At 44.0% G+C, this 26,755-nt stretch overlaps 3 protein-coding genes and 1 long non-coding RNA gene across 6 annotated transcripts in view; 1 reads left to right on the top strand and 3 right to left on the bottom strand.

Moving 5' to 3' along the window:
* Window positions 1-26,755, top strand: part of glb1 (galactosidase, beta 1) — a 30,219-nt gene that overhangs the window by 1,111 nt on the left and 2,353 nt on the right. Inside the window, exons 3-15 of one of the 2 annotated variants that reach the window (XM_077525564.1) lie at window positions 7,185-7,336; window positions 21,771-21,940; window positions 22,107-22,257; window positions 23,321-23,381; window positions 23,468-23,562; window positions 23,806-23,986; window positions 24,058-24,116; window positions 24,339-24,460; window positions 25,707-25,747; window positions 25,817-25,929; window positions 26,008-26,082; window positions 26,205-26,294; window positions 26,525-26,638. In XM_077525564.1, coding sequence (XP_077381690.1) covers window positions 21,909-21,940; window positions 22,107-22,257; window positions 23,321-23,381; window positions 23,468-23,562; window positions 23,806-23,986; window positions 24,058-24,116; window positions 24,339-24,460; window positions 25,707-25,747; window positions 25,817-25,929; window positions 26,008-26,082; window positions 26,205-26,294; window positions 26,525-26,638 — 1,134 coding nt within the window. In that variant the 5' untranslated portion in view covers window positions 7,185-7,336; window positions 21,771-21,908. Of the gene's footprint in view, window positions 1-7,184; window positions 7,337-20,433; window positions 20,978-21,770; window positions 21,941-22,106; window positions 22,258-23,320; window positions 23,382-23,467; window positions 23,563-23,805; window positions 23,987-24,057; window positions 24,117-24,338; window positions 24,461-25,706; window positions 25,748-25,816; window positions 25,930-26,007; window positions 26,083-26,204; window positions 26,295-26,524; window positions 26,639-26,755 lie in introns of those variants that run through there. The other variant, XM_077525563.1, reaches the window with a different exon arrangement.
* Window positions 484-7,045, bottom strand: LOC144021311 (uncharacterized). Its single transcript, XM_077525493.1, has 6 exons — window positions 7,019-7,045; window positions 5,976-6,043; window positions 5,852-5,890; window positions 5,170-5,470; window positions 3,695-4,362; window positions 484-985 (listed from the first exon to the last, which is right to left on the bottom strand). The coding sequence occupies exons 2-6, from the start codon at window positions 6,010-6,012 to the stop codon at window positions 783-785; spliced, it is 1,248 nt and encodes a 415-aa protein (XP_077381619.1). The 5' UTR covers window positions 6,013-6,043; window positions 7,019-7,045; the 3' UTR covers window positions 484-782.
* On the bottom strand, window positions 13,126-15,089 carry LOC144021346 (uncharacterized). The gene is made up of 3 exons (XR_013284109.1): window positions 14,930-15,089; window positions 14,013-14,081; window positions 13,126-13,919 (listed from the first exon to the last, which is right to left on the bottom strand). It is a non-coding gene; the product is annotated as an uncharacterized LOC144021346 (long non-coding RNA).
* Window positions 17,973-21,152, bottom strand: ccdc86 (coiled-coil domain containing 86). 2 transcript variants are annotated; one of them, XM_077525566.1, is made up of 6 exons: window positions 21,093-21,152; window positions 20,899-20,988; window positions 19,751-20,508; window positions 19,050-19,179; window positions 18,882-18,956; window positions 17,973-18,348 (listed from the first exon to the last, which is right to left on the bottom strand). In XM_077525566.1, exons 3-6 carry the CDS (start codon window positions 20,377-20,379, stop codon window positions 18,178-18,180), a joined length of 1,005 nt encoding a protein of 334 aa, XP_077381692.1. In that variant the 5' UTR covers window positions 20,380-20,508; window positions 20,899-20,988; window positions 21,093-21,152; the 3' UTR covers window positions 17,973-18,177. The 2 variants fall into 2 exon arrangements, with proteins under 2 accessions (XP_077381692.1, XP_077381691.1); XM_077525565.1 differs by lacking the exon at window positions 21,093-21,152 and having other exon boundaries at window positions 20,899-21,064.

Genomic DNA, 26,755 nt, shown 5'->3' on the forward strand with positions numbered 1-26,755 from the left:
TGTTTTGCATATACTGTATACTGTTCCCAGAATGCATTGCGTGGTGCAGTTAATGATGTTATAAGGATGTTAATCCTTGTCATATCTGTGTTACCAGTAATTGAATTTGAGACGTATTTAACACGTTTATGTCGGTGTATGAGTCCAAAAAAATAATAATAATTAAACAACCCGTAGTTTAAGTTGTGTGTAAAATAATGACGTCCAGGACGACGATTCCCCTACAAAGTTGCATTGCTCATTTTAGGACTGCTTGTGAAATTATAAATTTATTTGTTTTGATTGTGGCCAGCTGATTAATTAGTCCGACATCACAATTTTTTATTTTATTTTATTTTTTACTTTACAAAATCATCTCGCGGGCCGGATTAAACTCATTTGCGGGCCTGATCCGGCCCGCGGGCCGTATGTTTGACACCCCTGTTTTAGAGGAAATAGAAAGTCGATTTTTGGTTTTGATTGAACATGTCATGTAAATCAGCACACATTTAAATATATTTATTCATTTACTTCAATAAATGCCATTTAAATAAATTACAATATCTATTTCATGCTTTCACAATCACACATTCATATTTATAAATGGGAGTTGAAAAAAAAACAACTTAATACTGACACACAGTATCATAATGAACATGACATTAAAAAATAGGTTGTCAAAATTATAAGACTTTTCTTAAATGACAACAGTAAAAAAAACACACGCATCATCCTGATCTTTGTTTTGACCTATCAGCGCTTGTTCGGTGACATTTTAAATTAAATCAACAATGCCAACTGGTTTATATTGTGAAGAGTTTAAGGAGTGCTACGCTAAGGTGACATAAAAGTACACTGCTGATGTGGGTGGGCATGGCAGCGGCGCTTGTCGTCATTGCAATGTTTCCGGCTGTGGTTGCAGCATTACCAGTTGCTGCATTGCCAGCAGTGGTCGCGGCATTGCCAGTCGCTGCGTTGGCAGCCGTGGTGGCGGCGTTGCCAGTCGCTGCGTTGACAGCCGTAGTGGCGGCATTGCCCGTCGCTGCTTTGACGGCCGTGGTGGCGGCGTTGCCCGTCGCTGCTTTGACGGCCGTGGTGGCGGCGTTGCCGGTCGCTGCGTTGGCAGCCGTGGTGGCGGCGTTGCCGGTCGCTGCGTTGGCAGCCGTGGTGGCGGCGTTGCCCGTCGCTGCTTTGACGGCCGTGGTGGCGGCGTTGCCGGTCGCTGCGTTGGCAGCCGTGGTGGCGGCGTTGCCCGTCGCTGCTTTGACGGCCGTGGTGGCGGCGTTGCCGGTCGCTGCGTTGGCAGCCGTGGTGGCGGCGTTGCCCGTCGCTGCGTTGGCAGCCGTGGTGGCGGCGTTACCCGTCGCTGCGTTGGCGGCTGTGGTGGCGACGTTGCCCGTCGCTGCGTTGACAGCCGTGGTGGCGGCGTTACCCGTCATTGAGTTGGCAGCAGTGGTCGCGGCGTTGCCCGTCGCTGCATTGACAGCCGTGGTCGCGGCGTTGCCCGTCGCTGCGTTGACAGCCGTGGTGGCGGCGTTGCCCGTCGCTGCGTTGGCAGCCGTGGTGGCGGCGTTGCCCGTCGCTGCGTTGACAGCCGTGGTGGCGGCGTTGCCGGTCGCTGCGTTGGCAACCGTGGTGGCGGCGTTGCCGGTCGCTGCGTTGGCAACCGTGGTGGCGGCGTTGCCCGTCGCTGCGTTGACAGCCGTGGTGGCGGCGTTGCCGGTCGCTGCGTTGGCTGCCGTGGTGGCGGCGTTGCCGGTCGCTGCGTTGGCAGCCGTGGTGGCGGCGTTGCCCGTCGCTGCTTTGACGGCCGTGGTGGCGGCGTTGCCGGTCGCTGCGTTGGCAGCCGTGGTGGCGGCGTTGCCCGTCGCTGCGTTGGCAGCCGTGGTGGCGGCGTTACCCGTCGCTGCGTTGGCGGCTGTGGTGGCGACGTTGCCCGTCGCTGCGTTGACAGCCGTGGTGGCGGCGTTACCCGTCATTGAGTTGGCAGCAGTGGTCGCGGCGTTGCCCGTCGCTGCATTGACAGCCGTGGTCGCGGCGTTGCCCGTCGCTGCGTTGACAGCCGTGGTGGCGGCGTTGCCCGTCGCTGCGTTGGCAGCCGTGGTGGCGGCGTTGCCCGTCGCTGCATTGACAGCCGTGGTGGCGGCGTTGCCGGTCGCTGCGTTGGCAACCGTGGTGGCGGCGTTGCCGGTCGCTGCGTTGGCAACCGTGGTGGCGGCGTTGCCCGTCGCTGCGTTGACAGCCGTGGTGGCGGCGTTGCCGGTCGCTGCGTTGGCTGCCGTGGTGGCGGCGTTGCCGGTCGCTGCGTTGGCAGCCGTGGTGGCGGCGTTGCCCGTCGCTGCGTTGGCAGCCGTGGTCGCGGCGTTGCCCGTCGCTGCATTGACAGCCGTGGTGGCGGCGTTGCCCGTCGCTGCATTGACAGCCGTGGTGGCGGCGTTGCCCGTCGCTGCGTTGGCAGCCGTGGTCGCGGCGTTGCCCGTCGCTGCATTGACAGCCGTGGTGGCGGCGTTGCCAGTTGCTGCATTGCCAGCAGTGGTGGCGGCGTTGCCGGTCGCTGCGTTGACAGCCGTGGTGGCGGCGTTGCCCGTTGCTGCGTTGGCAGCCGTGGTGGCGGCGTTGCCCGTCATTGAGTTGGCAGCCGTGGTGGCGGCGTTGCCAGTTGCTACATTGCCAGCAGTGGTGGCGGCGTTGCCCGTCGCTGCGTTGGCAGCCGTGGTGGCGGCGTTGCCAGTTGCTGCATTGCCAGCAGTGGTGGCGGCGTTGCCGGTCGCTGTGTTGACAGCCGTGGTGGCGGCGTTGCCCGTTGCTGCGTTGGCAGCCGTGGTGGCGGCGTTGCCCGTCATTGAGTTGACAGCCGTGGTGGCGGCGTTGCCCGTTGCTGCGTTGGCAGCAGTGGTGGCGGCGTTCCCCGTCGCTGCGTTGGCAGCCGTGGTGGCGGCGTTGCCAGTTGCTGCATTGCCAGCAGTGGTGGCGGCGTTGCCGGTCGCTGCGTTGACAGCCGTGGTGGCGGCGTTGCCCGTCGCTGCGTTGGCAGCAGTGGTCGCGGCGTTGCCCGTCGCTGCGTTGGCAGCCGTGGTGGCGGCGTTGCCAGTTGCTGCATTGCCAGCAGTGGTGGCGGCGTTGCCGGACGCTGCGTTGACAGCCGTGGTGCCGGCGTTGCCCGTTGCTGCGTTGGCAGCTGTGGTGGCGGCGTTGCCCGTCGCTGCGTTGACAGCCGTGGTGGCGGCGTTGCCCGTCGCTGCGTTGACCGCCGTGGTGGCGGCGTTGCCGGTCACTGCGTTGGCAGCCGTGGTCGCGGCGTTGCCCGTCGCTGCGTTGACAGCCGTGGTGGCGGCGTTGCCCGTCGCTGCGTTGGCAGCCGTGGTCGCGGCGTTGCCGGTCGCTGCGTTGACAGCCGTGGTGGCGGCGTTGCCCGTTGCTGCGTTGGCAGCCGTGGTGGCGGCGTTGCCCGTCATTGAGTTGACAGCCGTGGTGGCGGCGTTGCCCGTTGCTGCGTTGGCAGCAGTGGTGGCGGCGTTGCCCGTCGCTGCGTTGGCAGCCGTGGTGGCGGCGTTGCCAGTTGCTGCATTGCCAGCAGTGGTGGCGGCGTTGCCGGTCGCTGTGTTGACAGCCGTGGTGGCGGCGTTGCCCGTTGCTGCGTTGGCAGCAGTGGTGGCGGCGTTGCCCGTCGCTGCGTTGGCAGCCGTGGTGGCGGCGTTGCCAGTTGCTGCATTGCCAGCAGTGGTGGCGGCGTTGCCGGTCGCTGCGTTGACAGCCGTGGTGGCGGCGTTGCCCGTCGCTGCATTGACAGCCGTGGTGGCGGCGTTGCCCGTCGCTGCGTTGGCAGCAGTGGTCGCGGCGTTGCCCGTCGCTGCGTTGGCAGCCGTGGTGGCGGCGTTGCCAGTTGCTGCATTGCCAGCAGTGGTGGCGGCGTTGCCGGACGCTGCATTGACAGCCGTGGTGCCGGCGTTGCCCGTTGCTGCGTTGGCAGCTGTGGTGGCGGCGTTGCCCGTCGCTGCGTTGACAGCCGTGGTGGCGGCGTTGCCCGTTGCTGCGTTGACAGCCGTGGTGGCGGCGTTGCCGGTCGCTGCGTTGGCAGCCGTGGTCACGGCGTTGCCCGTCGCTGCATTGACAGCCGTGGTGGCGGCGTTGCCCGTCGCTGCGTTGGCAGCCGTGGTCGCGGCGTTGCCCGTCGCTGCATTGACAGCCGTGGTGGCGGCGTTGCCCGTTGCTGCGTTGACAGCCGTGGTGGCGGCGTTGCCGGTCGCTGCGTTGGCAGCCGTGGTCACGGCGTTGCCCGTCGCTGCATTGACAGCCGTGGTGGCGGCGTTGCCCGTCGCTGCGTTGGCAGCCGTGGTCGCGGCGTTGCCCGTCGCTGCATTGACAGCCGTGGTGGCGGCGTTGCCAGTTGCTGCATTGCCAGCAGTGGTGGCGGCGTTGCCGGTCGCTGCGTTGACAGCCGTGGTGGCGGCGTTGCCCGTTGCTGCGTTGGCAGCCGTGGTGGCGGCGTTGCCCGTCATTGAGTTGGCAGCCGTGGTGGCGGCGTTGCCAGTTGCTGCATTGCCAGCAGTGGTGGCGGCGTTGCCCGTCGCTGCGTTGGCAGCCGTGGTGGCGGCGTTGCCAGTTGCTGCATTGCCAGCAGTGGTGGCGGCGTTGCCGGTCGCTGCGTTGACAGCCGTGGTGGCGGCGTTGCCGGTCGCTGCGTTGACAGCCGTGGTGGCGGCGTTGCCGGTCGCTGCGTTGGCAGCCGTGGTGGCGGCGTTGCCCGTCATTGAGTTGACAGCCGTGGTGGCGGCGTTGCCCGTTGCTGCGTTGGCAGCAGTGGTGGCGGCGTTGCCCGTCGCTGCGTTGGCAGCCGTGGTGGCGGCGTTGCCAGTTGCTGCATTGCCAGCAGTGGTGGCGGCGTTGCCGGTCGCTGCGTTGACAGCCGTGGTGGCGGCGTTGCCGGTCGCTGCGTTGACAGCCGTGGTGGCGGCGTTGCCCGTCGCTGCATTGACAGCCGTGGTGGCGGCGTTGCCCGTCGCTGCGTTGGCAGCAGTGGTCGCGGCGTTGCCCGTCGCTGCATTGCCAGCAGTGGTGGCGGCGTTGCCGGTCGCTGCGTTGACAGCCGTGGTGCCGGCGTTGCCCGTTGCTGCGTTGGCAGCTGTGGTGGCGGCGTTGCCCGTCATTGAGTTGACAGCCGTGGTGGCGGCGTTGCCCGTTGCTGCGTTGGCAGCAGTGGTGGCGGCGTTGCCCGTCGCTGCGTTGGCAGCCGTGGTGGCGGCGTTGCCAGTTGCTGCATTGCCAGCAGTGGTGGCGGCGTTGCCGGTCGCTGCGTTGACAGCCGTGGTGGCGGCGTTGCCCGTCGCTGCATTGACAGCCGTGGTGGCGGCGTTGCCCGTCGCTGCGTTGGCAGCAGTGGTCGCGGCGTTGCCCGTCGCTGCGTTGGCAGCCGTGGTGGCGGCGTTGCCTGTTGCTGCATTGCCAGCAGTGGTGGCGGCGTTGCCGGTCGCTGCGTTGACAGCCGTGGTGCCGGCGTTGCCCGTTGCTGCGTTGGCAGCTGTGGTGGCGGCGTTGCCCGTCGCTGCGTTGACAGCCGTGGTGGCGGCGTTGCCTGTCGCTGCGTTGACAGCCGTGGTGGCGGCGTTGCCCGTCATTGAGTTGGCAGCAGTGGTGGCGGCGTTGCCCGTCGCTGCGTTGGCAGCCGTGGTGGCGGCGTTGCCAGTTGCTGCATTGCCAGCAGTGGTGGCAGCGTTGCCGGTCGCTGCGTTGACAGCCGTGGTGCCGGCGTTGCCCGTTGCTGCGTTAGCAGCTGTGGTGGCGGCGTTGCCCGTCGCTGCGTTGACAGCCGTGGTGGCGGCGTTGCCCGTCATTGAGTTGGCAGCAGTGGTGGCGGCGTTGCCCGTCGCTGCGTTGGCAGCCGTGGTTGCAGTGCCCTGAGCATTTACGGATGCTATGGAACAAAAAAAAGAAAACGCATGAGTTTGGGTGTCGTCCTGAATAGATGTGAAGTGCAGAAATAAGACAGAGGTGCTTACCGATGATCAGGATTTGGAGCAGAATTAGCCAGAGCATTTTTCCCCAAGAAACAAACCTCACCAATTACCTAAAACCAAAAATGAATTAAGTTTATTAATTTTAGTCGTTACTTATATCCTAAAAAGAAAAGAACATAGTATGATAGCAAAAATGTGTAATGAATAACGTTGTACCATTACAATACAATTTGCAATTTGCTTTTTCACAGATAAAATAAAATCAGAATATTACAAGAAACTTTTTGAAAAACACAATGTAAGAGATGTGACTTGTAATATAAAAGAAAAAAAATTAAATTTTTACTTTTTAAATAAAGTCTGAATATTACAAAAAAAATATGTACATTTAGGAGGCATAGTTATAATATTACAAGAGGCCAGGTATTCTTTTTTTTTTTTTCAAAATATGAGAATGACATTGCAATAATGCTTGGAAGAAATTATAAACCAGTAAAGTTTCAATATAACCAGAAAAATATGCGAGATGATAAAGAATATAACAGGAGAGCAAATTGAAGTTTATATATAATGTGTAGATCATGATAAAAAAAAAAAAAAATTGTCATAACCTTTAGGAACCCCCCCCCTAAATAAAAAGAGGCATATTATGAGGTTGGGGAATAATTATTTTAGAATAAGTAATGTAAGTACCTATGTAATATTATGAAGGGAAAGTGAGTACTAGAATAAAGTTGAAAAATAAACGCGAGATTTGAGAATTGATTTATACTACCATATTACAATTTTACCATTATACAATATTTACAATATTACCATTTTACAATGTAAGAACAAAACTAAAATATACATAATATAACAATAAACTTTAACATTACACATATATACAAGAATGATTCTTTTGCATTTTTTATAGCTGTTTTTTGTTTTTAGTGTTTCACCATCTTTGCTAATTCAGTTTTCATTTTCATCCACATTGCATCTCTATTGTTACAGTCATTATTAGCAACATGTTCAATAAATGTACAGAAATATTAAAGCACAAAATCAGCACCAGTAGACAGAAAAAGCTTGTAATTACTTACAAAGTGTTGACTTGATTGAGTTTCTGCGTCTTCGATCAGTTGAGGTCTCGAGCGTCTCGTTCGTGTCTGTGACTTTTTCCTCCTTTATAAGGCCCTGTGACAGCCATGAGAAGACGTATGGGGATCATTCCTTCCACCTTGCTCACCTTTGTGCTTTTCTTTTCAGGGTCATCGCATCACTGTGGCGTGGCCGTCGTGCAAAACAAACAGGTGTGCACAAAGACGTCACTATGCACCAGCACACCGCTGACAATCCCGTCATCACAGTCTCAGGGCGCTTGTCCAAAGAAGAAGACATCTTCGGAATGAGCCAAAAAGGTGGGGACGCCTTTGTCTGTAACGCTCAGCCGTTATTTCACAAGATTGTTCATTCCTTCATTCATTCATTCACACCTTGTGATGCGTTCACACACATGTCACGGCGTCGCTGTCCACGGGTTGTAGCGAAACCCGACCTCGCATTTAGAATTGCAAGTTCATCGTTTGTGACCCTCAGAGTTGATGTTTGGAAGTTCTCAATTGGGTTGAGGTCAGGGGATAATGGTGAACTTTCCTCCATTTAAGCCCACTGAGGCCCAAACTTCTTTGGTATTTGGATTTATTTATTTTTTCGCCATCACATTCAACACTAAAACAAAAAACACCACAATTGCATTTGAGTTTATAAAGTGTTATATAATGTATTGAGGTGATATTCAATTGGGAGTGGCGCCTTGTTGTTTTGATGCGCTGATTAAAGGGTTATTCTGTCACAAAAGACAAGTGTAAACATTTATTCTGTAACTACTGTTTGAGATTCCATTGAAGCAAGACAAAATATTGGCAGAAATGACTGAAAACATTTTTTTTTTTTTTTGGGAAATGGTTTAATGACAGAGTGGAACTCTATTTCACAGACACGCGGAAAATGCTCAATAAAACAGCAGTTAATGACATTCAGAAAAACAACGTACAATGACAATGTTAACATTACACAGCATACTTTAAAGACATTTATTCTAAGATAACTAAACAGAAAAAAAAAAAACACACAATTTAAAAATATTGATAAGACCTTAATCAAAGGTATAGCAAAAAAGCAAAGTTTGTAACCTGGATTTAAAAGTAGTGTGAGACATGCCAAATTACATCTAATATTAAAAAAAAAAAAAAAAACTGTGTCTTATCATTGTACTGGTATGGAAATCTTTTCATGACCGATTGATTCTGATGAAGTCACCAAAGGGACTTCATAGTGAGCAACCGACCATTTATCTCATTTGCCATTCTTGTGATAGTGGTTATGTCTGCCGTCTATCAATAGGCAAAACAACAAAAGGTTTTATCTTAACTTTGATAACAATAATTCATGTGGTGACGCAGGATTCTTACTGCTTTGAATGAGTCTGTTTACTTCACGGAACTCCCCGTATGCGTTCTTCTTTTTGTCCAAGCAACCCTTGTTGAAGCTGCTCACGTAAATGCTCACGCCCAAAAAGCAAAACACATGATAAGGTGATCAAGTGGACATCACTGGACACTTCATTAGGTACACCAGCACTGTCTAACCAAGTTGCCTAGTCAGCCAACTTTGGTCAACCAAAGTTGCTACAGCATCTTAAACTTATTTTTTTTATGCAGTTTTATTACATTTTCTAAATACAACTCATTTAGTATCATTATGGTGGTGCATGTACAGTGGAACAAAGCATATTTTTAGGTGGTACTCCATGTAACAAGTTTGATCATCACTGGTTCATGCTAGAGTGTACTCTGGCAAATGGAAAAACATTCCAGCATCTTCAGGGTATACTTTAGCATTCCCACATATGTTATTCGCATTTTTATTCTCCACACTTTTTTGCCGTGTAATAACTCCCACGTAATACTTCAGATTTACACCATTCAAATTTCAACTTGCTTCAAACATTCATGCTATCTCGGGAATATATCGTCTGATTTCACAGTACTTACAGTATTTGCACAATTTAATGTTAAATATCAACTTTTTCCCCATTCATTTTCAATGGGACTGACATTGAAGTCCCACTTCCATACTCAACTCAGTTTATTTATATAGCGCGCCATTACTTTTGATGTCATTTGTCATTATTAAGTTTTGTTCCTATATTATCCATTCTATATTCAAAATTCCAGTTGTATATACTGACATATTCATTTCAATTACATACAATGTCACATGTTCTTCTATGGCTGAAGTGGTGTAGTGGTAAGGGAAAGGACTCATGATAAGTGTACCTGGGTTCAAATCCTACTTCAACCACTCTTTAGTACATATTCAATTCTGAATAATAATCATTGTCAAATTATTTCACATCCATTCATTTTGATATCATTTGTCATTAAGTTTTTTACTCCATTCTATATTCAAAATTCAAATTCAACAATTGTCAGTATATACTGACACATATACACTACAATATATACAATGTGACAGATTTTCTATGGCAGCAACACCGGAAGACCTGCTTTCAAACCCTGCTTGCTTGGACAACTCTTCAGCTAGTGCAGCGAAGCTTTGACCGGTAAACAGGAGGCGATGGTTTAAATCCCACCTTCACCAGATTGCAGTTCATGTTGTCTTTTTATTCATTTCTCATTCAACTACAAGTTACTACTTAATAATTGTTGGTAATACTACTACTATCACTACTACTACTAGTAGAAGTAGTAATTAATAGTTAGTTACTTTGTAATTTTCAAATTATGTATCCTTTGATTTCCTATGCATTCAGCTATTAGCATTCAACTTTGAGCATTACCACGCAATTTCTACAGAAATTGCACTTTATCTAGTTTAATATAAAGACCTGCAAGTGTAAAAATCACAGGCTGAAACTAAACTTGAGGGACCTGTACAGCAACGATTGTATTATTTGTGAACAATACTTGAAACATTTTGCTTCCAACTCTGAGTAAGAAAGCTTTGAATATCTTGTGTACATACAGTAAATCCTCTGTGACGCAACATGGAGGCAAAGAAGTCTTCAGGTCGAATTTTCATTCATGTCTTTCTTCGCTTGCGTAGCTTTGTTGTGGTTCTGGTTCTTCTGGTTGTTTTTGTTGGACTTTTCTAGCAAAATCTGCTTCCTCGGATGCTTCATCCTCTTGAGCTTTGCTGCGTTTCGGATCTGACCAAAAAAAAAAAAAAAGCTTGTAATGCTGTATAACATGAAGCTTTTTTTTAAGCTTATCACAGTGAGAGGTGTTCCTAATATTATTGTTAGTTTATTTAACTACACATGAGTGCCACAATAGGACTGACTTTCACTAGTTCTACACCACTGCAAACTGCAACCACAATAACAACCATTGTACTGCAGTACAAGAAGTAAGAAGTAAACAATGACCAAATGCGCAGCTAAACTGCACTTAGACGGACAGCCATGACTTGGCGGAGTTTTTTTTTTTTTTTTCTTCTTCAGGGGTCACCAGCACACTCTTAAGCTTAGGGCAACCAAAGGGATGAGGAGCGGTGACACATACACCATTACTCACAGCAGCTTATTGAGCTAGGAAGAGACTGTCTGGTGTAATTATGTAAGTTTTATGTTCCCTCTGGTGGCCATAAGGAGCAGCGCTATGTCAACAAGCATCAAAGCAGGACGCACAAACTGTTAAATTCTATGAATTATGTTATTGCTGAATGAGTCTTATATGGTACAATACTGTTGTGTTCTATATTATTAAAAAAAAAATGCATTTTTTTATGGTATTTTCGGGACTACAACAATTTAACGTCATTCCTATTTAGTTCAATGGCCTAAACAAATAATGATTTTCAGACCATTTATACAAGTCAAATTCATGTCTAATCATTGTGACATTTATCACGTTGGTGATGCGCGTATGTAACACTTGCACGACTTCCACTTTGTGTTTGTTTCCCTCATGTCGCTTCAAGTACTCCTCTCACCATTGTCGCTTCTCCTGTGGAGATGGTGGGGCACAGGGGAGTTAATAAGATGGAGCACAAATGCTTTGTTGTTACTGTGTGTGTGTTTTTTTTGTTTTTTTTAATACCTCTTTGACTTTCTGCTGTTTAAGTTGCAACATGTACTTCTGCACCAGCTGCTTCTCTTGCTTGTTTTGAGGCTGTATCTTATTCTGATCCACAGTGATGCATCTCGTACTAATGATGATACTTGTTAATGGTGATATCTTTTAACAAAATTGAATGAAATAACTATAATTGCTAACTATAATAATAACTACAATTGAAAAACAAATTTTAAAAAATGAAGTGTTTAATCAAATAATCTGGGAAAAAAACACTTTACCATTATGAAACTAACTAAAACTAAAATTATAGTGAAATTGACCTTCGTTTTCATCTCGTTTTCATCCAACAAAGGTCAAATAGTCGTTTGAAAATTGTAGCTTACTTTAGTTATTGTGACCTTTTTTGCATCTTGCAGTCGACAAACACTCCATATATTTAAATAACTAGAACCAATAAATAAAAATAAAGTGAAAATAGTTCCACAAAATAAAACCGAACAAATCCACTCTTGACATAATCCAAAGTAAGTACATTTACAAAAAAACAAAAACAAAAAAAACCCAGCGAAAAACAAAGTAAAAACCAGCTATAATGCAAAACCCCAAACTATTATAACCTGAACCACAAACACAAAAACCAGTAGCAGGTTAGTCCACAAAACAACAAGCCTTTGTCAGCTTTTAAAATCCATCAAATAACTCAAATAGTATCCAGGGGCATGGGTTTATTTACTCAACTTGAGCAAGTGCTAGGAATTCATTTAATCAACTGCTGTCCGGAGTGCCAGGTTAGGGGGGAAAAAAAAAAAAAAAAAAAGTTCATTGCCCAACACCAACACCAAGATTCCACCAGATGGTGCCAAAGTAACACTTTAATTGCATTGGCCAGATAACAAAACCACATGCAGATTAGCAGGGATTTTCAGCGAATAACAGAAAGTAGGTTCCAAGAAAAAAAAATATATATATCTGCCAATGCCAACCTCTGAATATCACTATCGTCATAATGTACGAGTGTATATCCTACCGCTCTTACGGGTATTTTTCACACCGTGACAACAAAGTGCTCTAAAGTGGCTACCCCGTGCAAAGCCCCTGTCCCCTTGTCATCCTTGTCAATCACGCTGACTATCATATCGGGATTTTTTTTTCTTACTGTCTCTCCATCTTCTTTCCATGAGGTGCGTGCACTCACGGCCGATAACGAGGTGTTTCATTTTAACCACGACCCCAAAATATCAGGAAAACTAAAACGTTGAAAAAACTGTTTACCGCTATAATTCCATACTTGAGTACCATATAGAAATTACAGAGTCCTTTAAGATTTTGCTGTTCAGTTGGAAAATCTTTGCTTGATGTCACTGTACCCGAGGTGCCCAATCTGAATTTCAAATGCTGTTTTTTTCCGAGGTGATCAAAACCCAATCTTATGAACTTGAATATTTTTATACAGACATATTACAGTATAAATAAAATGTATTTACATCCTCTGTTCTGAATTTTCAGTATGATCATTCTTATGCTGTTTTTAGTGTTGGGGGATAAAAACCCTGCCACAGATCGGTAGTTCTGAGGACTCGGGTTTGAGTCCAGGCCCAGTCCCTTCCTGGGTGGAGTTTGCATGTTCTCCCCGTGCCCGCGTGGGTCTTCTCTGGGTACTCCGGTCTCCTCCCACATTCTAAAGACACGCATGGCAGGTTAATTGGGCTCTCCAAAATTGTCCCTAGGTGTGCTTGGGAGTGTGGATGGTTGTTCGTCTCTGTGTGCCCTGCGATTGGTTGGCAACCAGTCCAGGGTGTCCCCTGCCCAGGGCCGGCTGAGATAGGCTCCAGCACCCCCCGCGACCCTTGTGAGGAATAAGTGGTCAAGAAAATGAATGAATATTTGAGTTTTTATGTATTTTGAGTCACTTTGGGATAAGTCATTATTTCAGTGTAAACAAACAAAAAAGTTGTTTAGGCTATTTTTATTGCTATCAAATGTCAAATTTGACTCAAGCTGTAAGACGGCTTGGTAGAAAGAAAATGCACAATATCACTGTTTCATTGGTTGATAAAATGAAGATGATGAAATCGTTTTGATTGATCACGTAATACAAATCAGCACACAATTAAATCGATTTATTCATGTTCTTGGGTAAATGCCATTTCAATAAATTATTTGTGTAATATTGCCTTTTCATACTTTAACAATCAAACATTCATATTTGTAAATGGCAGTTGAAAATACTGGCACACACAGTAACATAATTGACATAAATGACATTGAATATTATGTTGTCAAAATTATTAGATGTAAATGACCACATTCAAACACATGCACGGTATCATCCGAATCTATGTTTCGATCTCTCAACGCACGTTCGGTGACATTTTAAAACAACGTCAACTCTTTTATACTACGTAGAGTTTGAGCGCCACGCTAAGGTGACATAAGAAGAGTACGCTGCTGACGTGGGCAGACGGGGCAACGCCGCTTGTCGTCATTGTTGTCACTGTCGTCACTGTAGTGCTTGTTGTAGTGGCAGTTGCTGTGGTGCCAGTTGTGGTTGCGGGTTTGCCAGTGGACGTCGCGGCATTGCCAGTTGTGGTTGCGGCGTTGCTCGTTGCTGTGTTGCTATCTGTGGTTGCCGTGTTGCTCGTTGCGGTGTTGCTATCTGTGGTTGCCGTGTTGCTCGTTGCGGTGTTGCTATCTGTGGTTGCCGTGTTGCTCGTTGCGGTGGTGCTATCTGTGGTTGCCGTGTTGCCCGTTGCGGTGGTGCTATCTGTGGTTGCCGTGTTGCTCGTTGCGGTGTTGCGATCTGTGGTTGCCATGCTGCTCGTTGCGGTGGTGCTATCTGTGGTTCCGCCGTTGCTTGTTAGTTGGTTGGTAGTTGAGGTTGCAGTGGTCTTTATGGGTGCTATGGAACAAAGAAAAAAGAAAGAAAGAAAATATGAGTTTCTGCATCGTGCTCAATAGATGTGAAGTACAGAAACAAGACTGAGGTGCTTACCGATGATCAGTAGTTGGAGCAGGATTAGCCAGAGCATTTTTTCTACAGGAAAACAAACCTCACAAATATCTAAAAACCAAAAAAGAAATAAAGTTTATTAGTTTTAATAATTACTATACGAAAAAGAAAGGAAAATACTATGACAGCAAATTTGTGTAATAAATAATGTTGTGCCGTTGCAATACAATACATATAAAATGGATAATAATAATAATAATAATAATAATAATAATAATAATAATAAATATAAAAATAAAATAAATGTATTTATTGTTTAATAAAGTCTAAACATTACAAGAAAAAACATTCAGGAGGAATAGTTATGATATCACAAGGTGGTACTGTATTCTTTTTTTCAAAATATGAATAAATTGTTTTGCAATAATAATGTTAGAAGCATTTAAAAATTATAAACCAGAAAATGTTCAATATTACAAGAAAACAATATGTGAGAGTTATACAGAATATAACAGGAGCGCAGCTTGAAATTTATATTTAATACGTAGCTCATGGTAGAAATAACCTGGGTAATTTTCCAAAATTCCAAAATAAAAAAGTCATATTATGAGGGAAAAAAATATACTAAATTATTTTAGAATAAATTATTATGAAAGGAAAGGACTTACAACTGTTAACTTGTATTGAAAGAAAACCGCATTATTTGGAATAGTTATATTACTACAAGTGAAATTTTACTATACTACAATGACGTTTTATTATTACACATATAATAGGGTATATACACAGTTATACAAGAATGAAGTCACTGAGAGTAAATATACTTTTTGACTTTTTGTACCTGTTTTTGTTTTGAGTGTTTCACTCTTCTGGCTCAGTTATAATATCCACATTGCGTCGAAATTGTTACAATAAAGCACAACATCAGCATCAGTAGACAGGAAAAAGTTTGCACTTACAAAGTGTCGACTTGATTGTGCTTCTGCGTCTTCGATCAGTTGAGGTCTCGGGTGTCTCGTTGTGTCTGTGTGACTTTTACCTCTTTATAGGCCTTGTGACCGCCACAAGACGTCCCTCGGGGATCATTCCTTCCACCTTGCTCACCTTTGTGCTTTTCTTTTCAAGGTTATCATGGCATCATTGTCTCATGGTCCGTTTGCAAATCAAAACAAGCGTGCACGAAGACGTCACGATGCACCGGCACACCGCTGACAAACCCGTCATCGCCGTCTCATGGAGCGAGCTCGTCCACAGAAAAAGACAACTGTGGAATGAGGAAGAAAAGGTGGGCATACGTCCGTCCACTCATTCGCTAACTCAAATGTCAGTGTGTCGCTATTCACGGATTTGGGTGAAACTCATCTTCACTGTGTTCTGATGTAGTTTTGTCAAAGCGTTGAGATCTTTAAAAATGGTAACCGGCATTTGGAATTGTAAGTTCATAATCTCTGCCCCTTAGGGTTACTGTTTGGAGGTTCTCAATTGGGTTGAGGTCAGGGGATGATGGTGAGTTTTCCTCTTTTTTTTCCACAACTTCTTTGTTATTGGATTTTTTTTTTTCTTCAACATCCACCACCACATTAAGCACTAAAACAATAAACACCCCAACGAAAATGACACTTGTATTTCAGCCTCACCACCCACATTTTTTAAATAGTACTTTATATTGTAATTAAAACAAAGAGTAATAGAATTAAATTGAACCTAAAGAATTAAACAGCTTGTTGTGCCAGTTTGATTTGACAGATTTAATTGTGAGTGGCATTAAACAGCTCGAAGCCTTGTTTTTGTTTTGATGAGCTGATTAGCGTTATCTCATCAAAAAAAATGACATGTGCAAACATTTATTCACTGTTTTAGATTCCACTGAAGAAGATAAATACTGGCAGTCACGTCACTGGAAACGTCAGAGTTTGTTTTTGTTTTTTTTGTTTTTGGTGAAACCGGTTAATGATGGTTCATACAGACTAATTCAATTCAAAGTTTTACATAGGACCCACTATTACAAAACCAGACGAAGTCAAATTTTTCAATCAATGGTTTTCCAAACAAAGGAAAAATAATGGTTCAGCTTGATTGTAACCTGGTAATATTTGCTTATTCTGACTTGACTGAGACCCTCCCCCTTTTACCAAAAGCAGGTTCTTATGGTGATCGCGATGGTTGTAGCCAAGAAGTTAATATTACTAAATTGGGAATCTCGGCAAGCCCCATGCTTCAACAGATGGCTAAATGAAATGACTTATTATTTAATGCTTGAGGAGATTCATCCATCCATTTTCTTGACCGCTTATTCCTCACAAGGGTTGCAGGGGGTGCTGTAGCCTATCTCAGCTGGCTTTGGGCAGCAGGCGGGGTACACCCTGGACTGGTTGCCAGCCAATCGCAGGGCACACAGAGACAAACAACCATCCACACTCACAAGCACACCTAGGGACAATTCGGAGCGCCCAATCAACCTGCCATGCATGTCTTTGGAATGTGGGAGGAGACCGGAGTACCCGGAGAAGACCCACGCAGGCACGGGGAGAACATGCAAACTCCACTGTATCGGCAGATCCTCAAAATGAGGTGATGCGGACTTGGGTGCAAAAAAAAAAAAAAAAATGTGATGGGAACATAAACATCCCTATGAAAAAAAAAAACACATTCTAAGTGTCTTGTTGGTATGTAAATCTTGACTGAAAACAACAATAGGCTTTATCTCAACTTCGATCACAATGATTCATTCAGTGGTTGCGCAAGATTCAAACTGTCCCTTCGCGAAACTTCCCGTTTGCATTGTTCTTCTTGTCAAAACAACCCTTGTTATGTTACTAACGCAAATCCCCATAAAGCAAAACACAGGATTTATATTTAGCTGAGGTCTGATGAGGCATAACCATGTGACTTTTTTCTTCTCCTTTACACATTACCGAGATATCGGATTGCGATTCGGTATCAGCATTTGGCAGACCCTACAAATGAGGCGACTCGCACTCAGGTGGGAAAAAAAAATGTAATGGGAACATCCACATTCAAAGTGTTATCATTGAAAACAATAGGCTTTATCATAACTTTGATAAAGATTCATCTGGCGACACAGGATTTGGACCGGTAAATGCAAGTCTGCTTCCTTGACGGGAACTTCTTGACAAAACAACGCCGGTTATGCTGCTCACGTAAATCCCCAAAAAGCGAAACACGTGATTTTGATTTAGCCGAGGTCTGATGAGATATAAACCGTGTGCTGGTGTGAGATTTTGTTCGACTTTAGCAGTAAGGTGATCAAGTGTACATCATTGGACACTGCATTAGGGACGCCAGTACTGTCGAAACAAGTGATGTGTTAGCTGGGGCCGAGTCAAGCTGAATTTGGCCAACCAAAGTTGGTAAAGTGACTTAAGGAGAAGCCAACCCCAAAAATTTCTTCAAAATATGTTTGTATGGGCCCCCACCGGTCTAAACACCTCAGGGTGTGGCCATTTTGCCACTCGATGTTGACTGAAAATGACATCACAATTTTTCAGAGCTCAGGTAACAACAAATCATGCTCAGCTTCAGAGAGTAGGTGAGCTGTGATTGGTCGTTACCTGAGCAACTGTAATGTCATTTTCAGTTGACAGAAGTGACAAAAACTTTAAAACTTTAATACGTTCTATAATAATCTTTTAGAACTGTTTGTTTTCAAACATTTACATTACATTTTTTAACCCAAGTACATTACATTTTATTCAAATCATTCAGCAGGTACATAATTCAACACATACTAAATGTTTAAACCATGCGCAATATTACAATGGCTAACAAAAACAATAAATATAACATCAATTTAATTTTTGATAATCACTTGGGCCTAAAAAGCTACAGCAACTTAATGTTTGTCATTATGGTGCATGGAGAGCTAATAAGCACTTTTGAGGTGATACTACCTGTAATAGGTTTCATAATCACTACACTGGTTATTGCTGAATTAAGTCAGTGTACATGATGTACTCTATCAAAGGGAAAAATATTCAAGAATCTTTAGAGAATACTTTATTTAATAGAAAGTCCTGCAAGTGGAAAAATCACAGGCTGAAAACAAACTTGAGGGACCTGTACAGCAACAATTGTATTATTTGGGAACAATACTTAAAAGATTTTGCTTCCAACTCTTAGTAAGAAAGTTTTGAAGTCCTCTGTGAAGCAACTGTATTGGAGCAACATCATGGAGGCAATCGAGTCTTCAAGTCAAATTTTCACTCTTGTTTTTCTTTGCTTGCTTAGCTTTGTTGCGGTTCTGGTTCTTCTTCTGGTTGTTGTTGTTGGACTTTTCCAGCAGTGTGAGCGTGTCGCGCTTCTCAATCTTCCTCAGATTCTTCTTCTTCATCCTCTTGAGCTTTGCCGTGTTTCGGATCTGACACAGAAAAAAAAAAAAAAAAAAAAAGGTGTTTCGCTTGTAATGCTGTCTAAGTTGTTGCTTTGCTGATAACTTAACGGACATTTCATTAGATACACCATCTCACTGTTCCATGACTGCACCTTATCGCAGAGGCGATCCTATTATTTTGGCTAGTTTATTTAACTCCACCTAAAGAACAGTTTTACTATGATGCAGCTCAATTCTACACCACTGCAAACTGCAATAAATAACATTACAGTTACATGCAAATTTGGATACGTGAGAAGCTGGAAATCACGACGCACAAACTATTACATTTTATTGAATTATGTCATTACTGTATGTGTATTATAAAGTACAATACTAGCGTGCTATATTTAAAAAAAACACACACACATTCCAAACATTCTAATGTGTGGGTTGCAACAAATTAATGGTATTTCTATTTATTTAGTTCAATGGCCGAAATAATGCTTTTCAGACCATTACAAGTGAAATTCCTATCTAATCATTGTCACATTTAGCACGAGGCTCAGGCGAGTACGTACCACTTGCACGACCTCCGCTTTGCGTTCGTTCTCCTCACGCCGCTTCAAGTTCTCCTCTCGCCGTTTCCGCTTCTCCTGTGGAGACGATGGGTTACAGGGGAGTTAATAAGATGGAGCACAAATGCTTTTTTGTGACTGTTTTTTTTTTTTTTTTTTAATTTAAAATACCTCTTTGGCTTTGGCTTTCTGCTCTTTCAGTTGCAACGTGTACTTCTGCACCAGCTGCTTCTCTCGCTTTGCCTGCATCTTCTTCTCCCAGGAGGTGCACAGCGACGTGTCCCGTACTAATGCAGAGAACCTACACAAGAACACCATGGTTATCATATTAACAGAAATGAACACACTAATTAAAATTGCAGAAAAAATAAAAACGTTCATGAAACATTTTTTTTTTTTTTTAAAGAAACTTCGATGCTTATGAAACTAAACTGACTATAATTATTGTGAAAATGTCAATTTTCATCTTTGTCAATTTTATACAAAAGTTGTAAGTTTTGTTTCACTTACGCTGAAAATAACATAACCGGTGACAGGATATCTTTTCCCTCCACTTGGTGTCACTTCAGAATTCCAATTCTCCAAAAGATGTCCTGCGCTTAAACTATAAGTTAGGGGGCCAGAAATTACCATCCTGAAGCCTATGTTTGAGAGCCCTGTTTAAGAATGTTATAAATTCATTTAGGTACTTTTTTTACGCAGAAAGCAACGTTTATTATTTTTGTATTTATTTCAGAACCACCAGGCCTTACTTTTTTTGTTTACTCACCTACTGGCTAGCATGTCGTTTTTGAAGGAGGCGTCAAACACTGATATTTTGTTTAAGAAAGATGCGTTATAATAATGTTGATTGATAATAAATACAAGGTCACCTCTGTTTGTTGCGGTCCTTCCACGCTCGCCCTGATTTTGGCTTCCCCAGAGGAATAACCACAGTCGCTTTCACACTAGGCCCCAGACGAGGCTTCTTCTTGGGGGGTTGCGACTCCGTCTTCGGGGTCGCTGGCGCTCTTTCTACCGGGGCGTGCTTGGATACTTGAACGGCTATGTTGTCCACCTCTGCTGCGGCGTCTGTGCGAGGCAACTCCGGCCCCGGTTCGACACAAACTGCGGGCTTCTCTTCCTCCGGCACCGGTTCGACACATACTGCAGGCTTCCCCTCCTCAGTCTCCGGTACGACACTCAATGCAGGCTTCTCGTCCGTCTCTGATAGGAGACTCACTACGGGCGTGTCCTCCTGCGTCTCCGGCCCGACACTCACTGTGGGCTTCTCCTGAACGGGCTCCGGCGCCTGCTCCTCCGGTTCTTTCTTTTCCGGTATGACGGACCTCCTGGTCCTCCTACCGGGTGTCCTCGCCGGGGTTTCGAGGCTTTGGAGTCCGGAGGGGCGACGCACTATGCGGCCGCTGCGGGTCCTCGTGGCCATGGGCAGTGGGTCCTGGACGTCCTCCGCTACGTGTACCACTTTGGAAGCGTTGTTATCGTCATTGCTTTTCGACATGTTTTCCTACTCCGCTATCACCTCTCTTCCCACGTGTCAACACTGTGTTGACCCGGTAGTGGTTACGGGCTTCCGTGTTTTGGTAAACAACGCCTTTTCACTAGCGCCACCTTTTGGTCGGAGGGTGAACTGCAACGATACATACGGAATAACTCCAGAAAATAAACGAACAAGTTTATAACACTACTAGTTAAACAGAAATATCTCCACTTAACAATATGCAGTAGCTCTAGTCTTAGCCATCTCAGACACAAATCGTTTCTTTTTTTCTTTTCTTTCTTTTTTTTAAACTAAATGTTCTTCGTCGCTTTCAAAACGCTGCGCCATGTGGCGTCACTGCAATACTGCCATCTTTTGACCAAAAAGCGTCATTACAGCATATCAAATATGGAATCACATGATTAGAACTTCCGCACCACAAGATGCCGCATAATAATGCCTCCGCTTTGCTGACACATGAAAATAAAGCCACATAACAAAGAAAAAAAACAGTACACTTTCATGTAGTTTGAGAAGTACCTGGAAAAGTTTTTGCCAAGGATTTGTCATGCCGCTGCTGGGTCTTGCTAGCTTCCTGATCCTTCTCGTCGGATTGTCGGTAAGTAACTTCTGCTTTTTCGAATAAATCAGATTAGAACACTTAAACTAAAAAGAACTTGGCCAAATGTACCCGCATTCAGTCACTACTATTTGGAACTATTTTGTTTACTTACACGAGAGGGCAACGTACAGGTGTCCTCTCTTTACGACGTAGTTCTACAACTGTGGCGACGACGTACAAAATGTGTACGGAAACTGAAACGCGCCATAGACAATAACTAGTCTTTTTAAAAGCAATTCTAGGCCCTAAAAAAAATAAAAAATAAACGGGCAGGTCCCATTCCACACTTTTTAAAATTATTTATAATGTAATATCTAATCTATCCATTTTTTAGGTTTTCTCATTAACATCCAACATGTAAATAATTATGTCATTTTGCTCTGAATTTGTTCGGATGTTTTTTTTTCGTTTTGTTTGTTTTTTGTCTTCGGTCACTAGGGAAAAAAATAGCATTATGGTGGCACTAGAATGGAGTCACAGCATTTTTATTCATTACAATGGTGTATGATGATTTGCAGTCCACAACATTGTATTTGTATCCAAGTCAATAGAGTCACTTTTCCATATGTCCAATCCAGAAAAGCACAATATAAATCTGACGCATTGTCATTATTATTTAAATAAAGTCATGCCTCACTGACGTGTTGACTGCCTGTCTCAGCTGACACATCCTTAAAGTCAGCTGACATGCCATTAAACAAATGTTTAACCAAACAAGTCGTCTTTCCTCCAGTGAGCACGTGTGTCGCAATAAAACATCTATAAAAGGTGTTTGCTTGTCTGTTCACAGCTGGCCGCGCCTCCGTCCTTCAGCGTGGACTACCAGAACGACTGCTTCCGTAAAGATGGAGAGAAGTTCCGCTACATCTCAGGCAGCATCCACTACAGCAGGATCCCCAGGGCCTACTGGAAGGACCGGCTGCTCAAGATGTACATGGCGGGCCTGAATGCCATCCAGACGTATGTAACCGTGTCATTGACTCATTTGCCGCACGTTGTCGGAATGTGTCAGTGGAAATACTGTAAAAATGACACAATCTGTTTCCGTGGTATTTACATGCCTCTCAAGAATCAAATTAGCTATTTTTGTCTTTTCAGTTGCACTCGGTCTCTTTTCCCGTCATAGGTATATTCCATGGAACTTTCATGAGGATTCTCCAGGCAGATATGACTTCAGCGGAGATAGAGATTTGGAACATTTCCTTCAGCTGGCTCAGGATATTGGCCTACTGGTCATCCTTCGACCGGGGCCTTACATTTGTGCCGAGTGGGACATGGTAAGCGTAATTCCATCCACCCATCCACCCATCCATCCATCCATTTTATGGTGTGCTTCTCCTCATTGGGGCCTAACCTAGCTAATTTTGGGTGATAAATGGGGGCACATACAGGACTGCTCACCAGCCAAATTCAGGGCATAAACAGACATCTTTCGGCATTTATATACAAGTATAAATGTGCAAACAATTAGGACATCTTAAACTGCAGACGAAATGAAAGCCAATGAAGTAAATGACACAAAGATTCCACCAGATGGTGCCAAAGTAACACTTTATTTTTTAAAATTGAACAAACAAAGTAACATTTTAATTGCATTGGCCTGAGAACAAAAACACAGAATAGCAGAGGTTTTAAGTGAACAATGTATGATACGTTCCAAAAAAAATTTTTTTAAAAATCTGTGAATGCCAAACTCTTAAAGGGGAAGTTTAAAAAAATAAAATAAAATCTTGACAGTAATGTTCTTCGCACCCCCACTAGTCTAAATCAGGTATACTGGCTAATATTGTGTTAGCAGAATATGAGTTAAACAGCAAAATCCAGTAGTTTTTAATCAATATCAGAAGGCGGCCATTTTGAAACTTGCTGTCAAGTCACTATGACCTCACAGTTGCTCAAATATCAGGTAACAACCAATCACAGCTCAACTTCAGAAAACAGGTTATCTGTGATTGGCCGATACCTGAGCCCTGAGCAGCTGTGATGTCATCTTCAGTCGACAGCAAGTGGCAAAATGGCCACCCCTTGAGATAGATAAAAATGGCTGGATTTTGCTGCATAACTCATATTACACAAATGTAATATTAATCAGCATGTCATGTTTTGACTAGTGAGGTCACATTTAAAATATTATTGTCAAGAAATGTTTAAGGTTGATTTCTCATTTAATATCGCTATCATAATGCTCACATTTTTAAATCTATACCTCTTTGACAGTAACAAATTGAGACTTATGACTTGTTATGATTGTATTGGATGTTTTCGTCTATTAGCTTACCTTATGCTGTGGCCAGTGACTAAAATAATAACAAAAACAAATATACAATGTGTGTCCACCAGGGAGGACTGCCTGCCTGGCTTCTCCACAAGAAAGACATTGTGCTGCGCTCTTCCGATCCAGGTGAAAATCTTACCATAGCAGTCGTATATCTAATATACTGGTTTGAATCACACAGCATTAATCACACTGTAAACTGTTTGTTTCAGATTACATCGCGGCGGTGGATACCTGGATGGGCAAGTTGCTACCGATGATGAAGCCTTTCCTCTATCAGAATGGTGGACCCATCATCAGCGTGCAGGTGCTTTGGTGTCTTCTTGTTGTCTTTTTCTATGAACGCTAAATAGGCATTGGTGAAATAAGTATTTGAGCCCTGAAATTATGTATTAAGTATATCCTCCCATGTCATTGCTTTTTTGTTTTATGCCGTGACAACGAGGCACTCTAAAGTGGCCACGCCGTGCAAAGCACACCCTCCCAAAATCAGGAAAACTGAAATGTTAAATTTTTTTTGCTGCTATATCTTTGACACGTTGCTGCTCAGGTGGAAAACGAATACGGCAGCTACTTTGCGTGCGACTACAACTACATGCGTCACCTGCACAAGCTGATGCGGTCCTACCTGGGCGAGGAAGTGGTGCTGTTCACCACCGATGGCGCCTCGGTGGGCTTCCTCAAGTGCGGCGCCATCCAAGGCGTCTTCGCCACCGTCGACTTCGGCCCAGGTTGGTCCGCATCCGGCTCGTGAGACATGCGACTTTCATGACTTGATGGTGTTTTGTTATTTGATTTTCAGGTTCCAATGTGTCCGCAGCGTTTGCAGCGCAACGACACGCAGAACCTCATGGACCATTGGCAAGCATCTTTATTAATTATATTATGTTCTGTGACCAAGTCTACATGGGTATTAAATCGAATTTCCCATTGTAATGAATTGAAATCCATTCCAGACCCACCAAAACACCACCATTTGCTGTTTCATGTTTTGTTTTTTTTAAATAGTATCAAGGCAGATTTTTTTTTGTGTCAACCAGTTCATTCACCGTCTTTCTTTCCTTCACTCGTCTGCACCACCAGGTGAACTCCGAGTACTACACGGGCTGGCTGGACCACTGGGGTTGGCCTCACTCCACCGTCTCGACCAAAAATGTGGTCGTGACACTCAACGAGATCCTGGCCATGGGTGCAAACGTCAACCTGTGAGTCCGCTTTTGTTTTGTGATTTGTAGACCCAGGTCAACATTAGACCGCAACAGACCCCATAGGTATTGTTTGCAGTGGGAAAATGGATTTGTAATTTCTATGAAGGTGTAATAGGCTATAAAGTAATGGAATTCGAATATTAATAATTAAAGAGATGAATGCTGTCACATTGGCAAAGGTGTAATTGTCCAAAAAAAAACCTTTATGATAATAAACAGACAATTTGACAAAAGAGTAGTTTATGAGAATGTCCAAACTTTATGAAAATGAAGTTAGATTATGAAAAGTCATAATTGTATTTAAAAAATGTGATATTTAATGAGGTTGTTTTTAAAATAGGGTTGTACTAATTACTAATTTTATACATGGAGTACAAGAACAAGTGCTTTTATTTGAGTAATTGTAAGTACATTGTATTTATAACATGGCATTGCCATTAATATTACGATTTTGTGTCAAAATAATAAGTGACTTATGTGTAATTTCTTGATAAAAAGTTCTAGTTTTATGAGAAAAAGTCATATGAGAATAAAGACATCTATATTCAACAAAAGAAAAAACAATTTGAGAAATCAAAACCTAAAATAGCATACATAATTTAATCCCCAAAATATGTGATAGTACAAAAATAAAAAAGTTCCAAAAATAAAGTTTAAATATTACAAGAAAATTGTAATAATAATTATAATAAGCAAATTCAGATGCAATATTACATATATACTCATGTACTATTATGATAATAAAGACACAATGGGAGAGAGTACATTTTAATAAAGTTAAAAACATTAAAAAAAAAAGTTTAATTAAAAGAAAAAAAATGTAATAATACAAGATTAATATTGTTCTGAAATTAAAGCGTTAAACTGGGAGAAACAAGTTGTAAAAATAAACAAACGAAGTCACAATAATAGGAGAAAAAAGCTGCATTTTTATTGGAAAAGTCATAATATGACAATAAAGATACGATTTGAGGAAAAATAAGGAATTTTTTTTAGAAGGTCAAAACATTATTATGAAAATAAAGCTGTAATTCATTAAAAAGTCATACAATCTAATCTAATCATACAAAAATAAAGTTGTTGCAAAAAGTAAGTTACAATATTGCAAATACGGACACGATATTGTGAGAAATAAATGTCATAATATTAGGAAAGCAAAGATGCAATTTGAGAAAAAGTATGACAGCGTTAGTATACAGAAAATGCCTAATCTCAAGTATAATCATCGTTTTTATCCTGACAGGTACATGTTTATTGGTGGGACCAACTTTGGATACTGGAATGGTCAGTATCATTATTAAAAAATGAATGACACAGATATTATGGCATCTGATCACGATTGAACCTCCGAAGGTGCCAATTCGCCTTACGCCGCACAACCGACCAGTTACGACTACAACGCTCCGCTCACGGAGGCCGGAGACCTGACCGACAAATACTTTGCCATCCGAGAGGTGATCAGAATGGTATGTACAGTACCCATGAATTTCATTGCACTATTCTTCATGTGACATGAAAAGCAACTCACATATTTTCTCTTGCAGTACCGCAAAATACCTGAAGGGCTCATCCCGCCATCAAGTCCAAAATTTGCATACGGTGCTGTGAAAATGCAGCAGGTAGGCACACAAGTGGAATCTTTTAAGTCCAATTTGTGCTGCATGTGGCTTCAGAAATTAAACTGCACTACTTTAACTCTTCTTCACTTTTACTGAAATGAAACTTGCTTCCATTATGACAGCTCCAAACGGTGTCAGAAGCCTTAGAGACGATCTCCTTCTCAGGTCCTGTGGAGAGCATGTTCCCTCAGACGTTCACTGACCTCAACCAGGTATCTCTTCATACTTTAATATGAGCGTCTATTTTAATATTAAAGCGGGACAATATGGTCTTCAATTAAAATTGCAAAAATCTGTATTGTGCTGTATTTTTCTAATGGATTACAATGGCATTCACAAGTCTCAGGAAAAACACATTTTGTCGCTATATTAATAAACGTGACTTGATTTGACTTGATTTGACTGTATTAAATTCGTCCTGTCTTTTTGTCTTGTTCTTTAGGCGTTTGGCTACGTGCTCTACAGGACAAAGCTGCCGGTGAACTGCAGCACGCCCACGCCGCTGTCGTCGCCGCTGAACGGGGTCCATGACCGAGCGTATGTGTCTGTGGACGGGGTGAGTCAACAATTGATTTTTTAAATTGGGAAAATCTGCAATTAACTCATTTGCTCCCAATAACGTGTAAATACGTTTTTTTTAATGTTGTAAGTGTCCCAAAGACGTACTTATACG

The sequence above is a fragment of the Festucalex cinctus genome, chromosome 6 (genome assembly GCF_051991245.1).
Source record: "Festucalex cinctus isolate MCC-2025b chromosome 6, RoL_Fcin_1.0, whole genome shotgun sequence".
Lineage (NCBI taxonomy): Eukaryota > Metazoa > Chordata > Actinopteri > Syngnathiformes > Syngnathidae > Festucalex > Festucalex cinctus.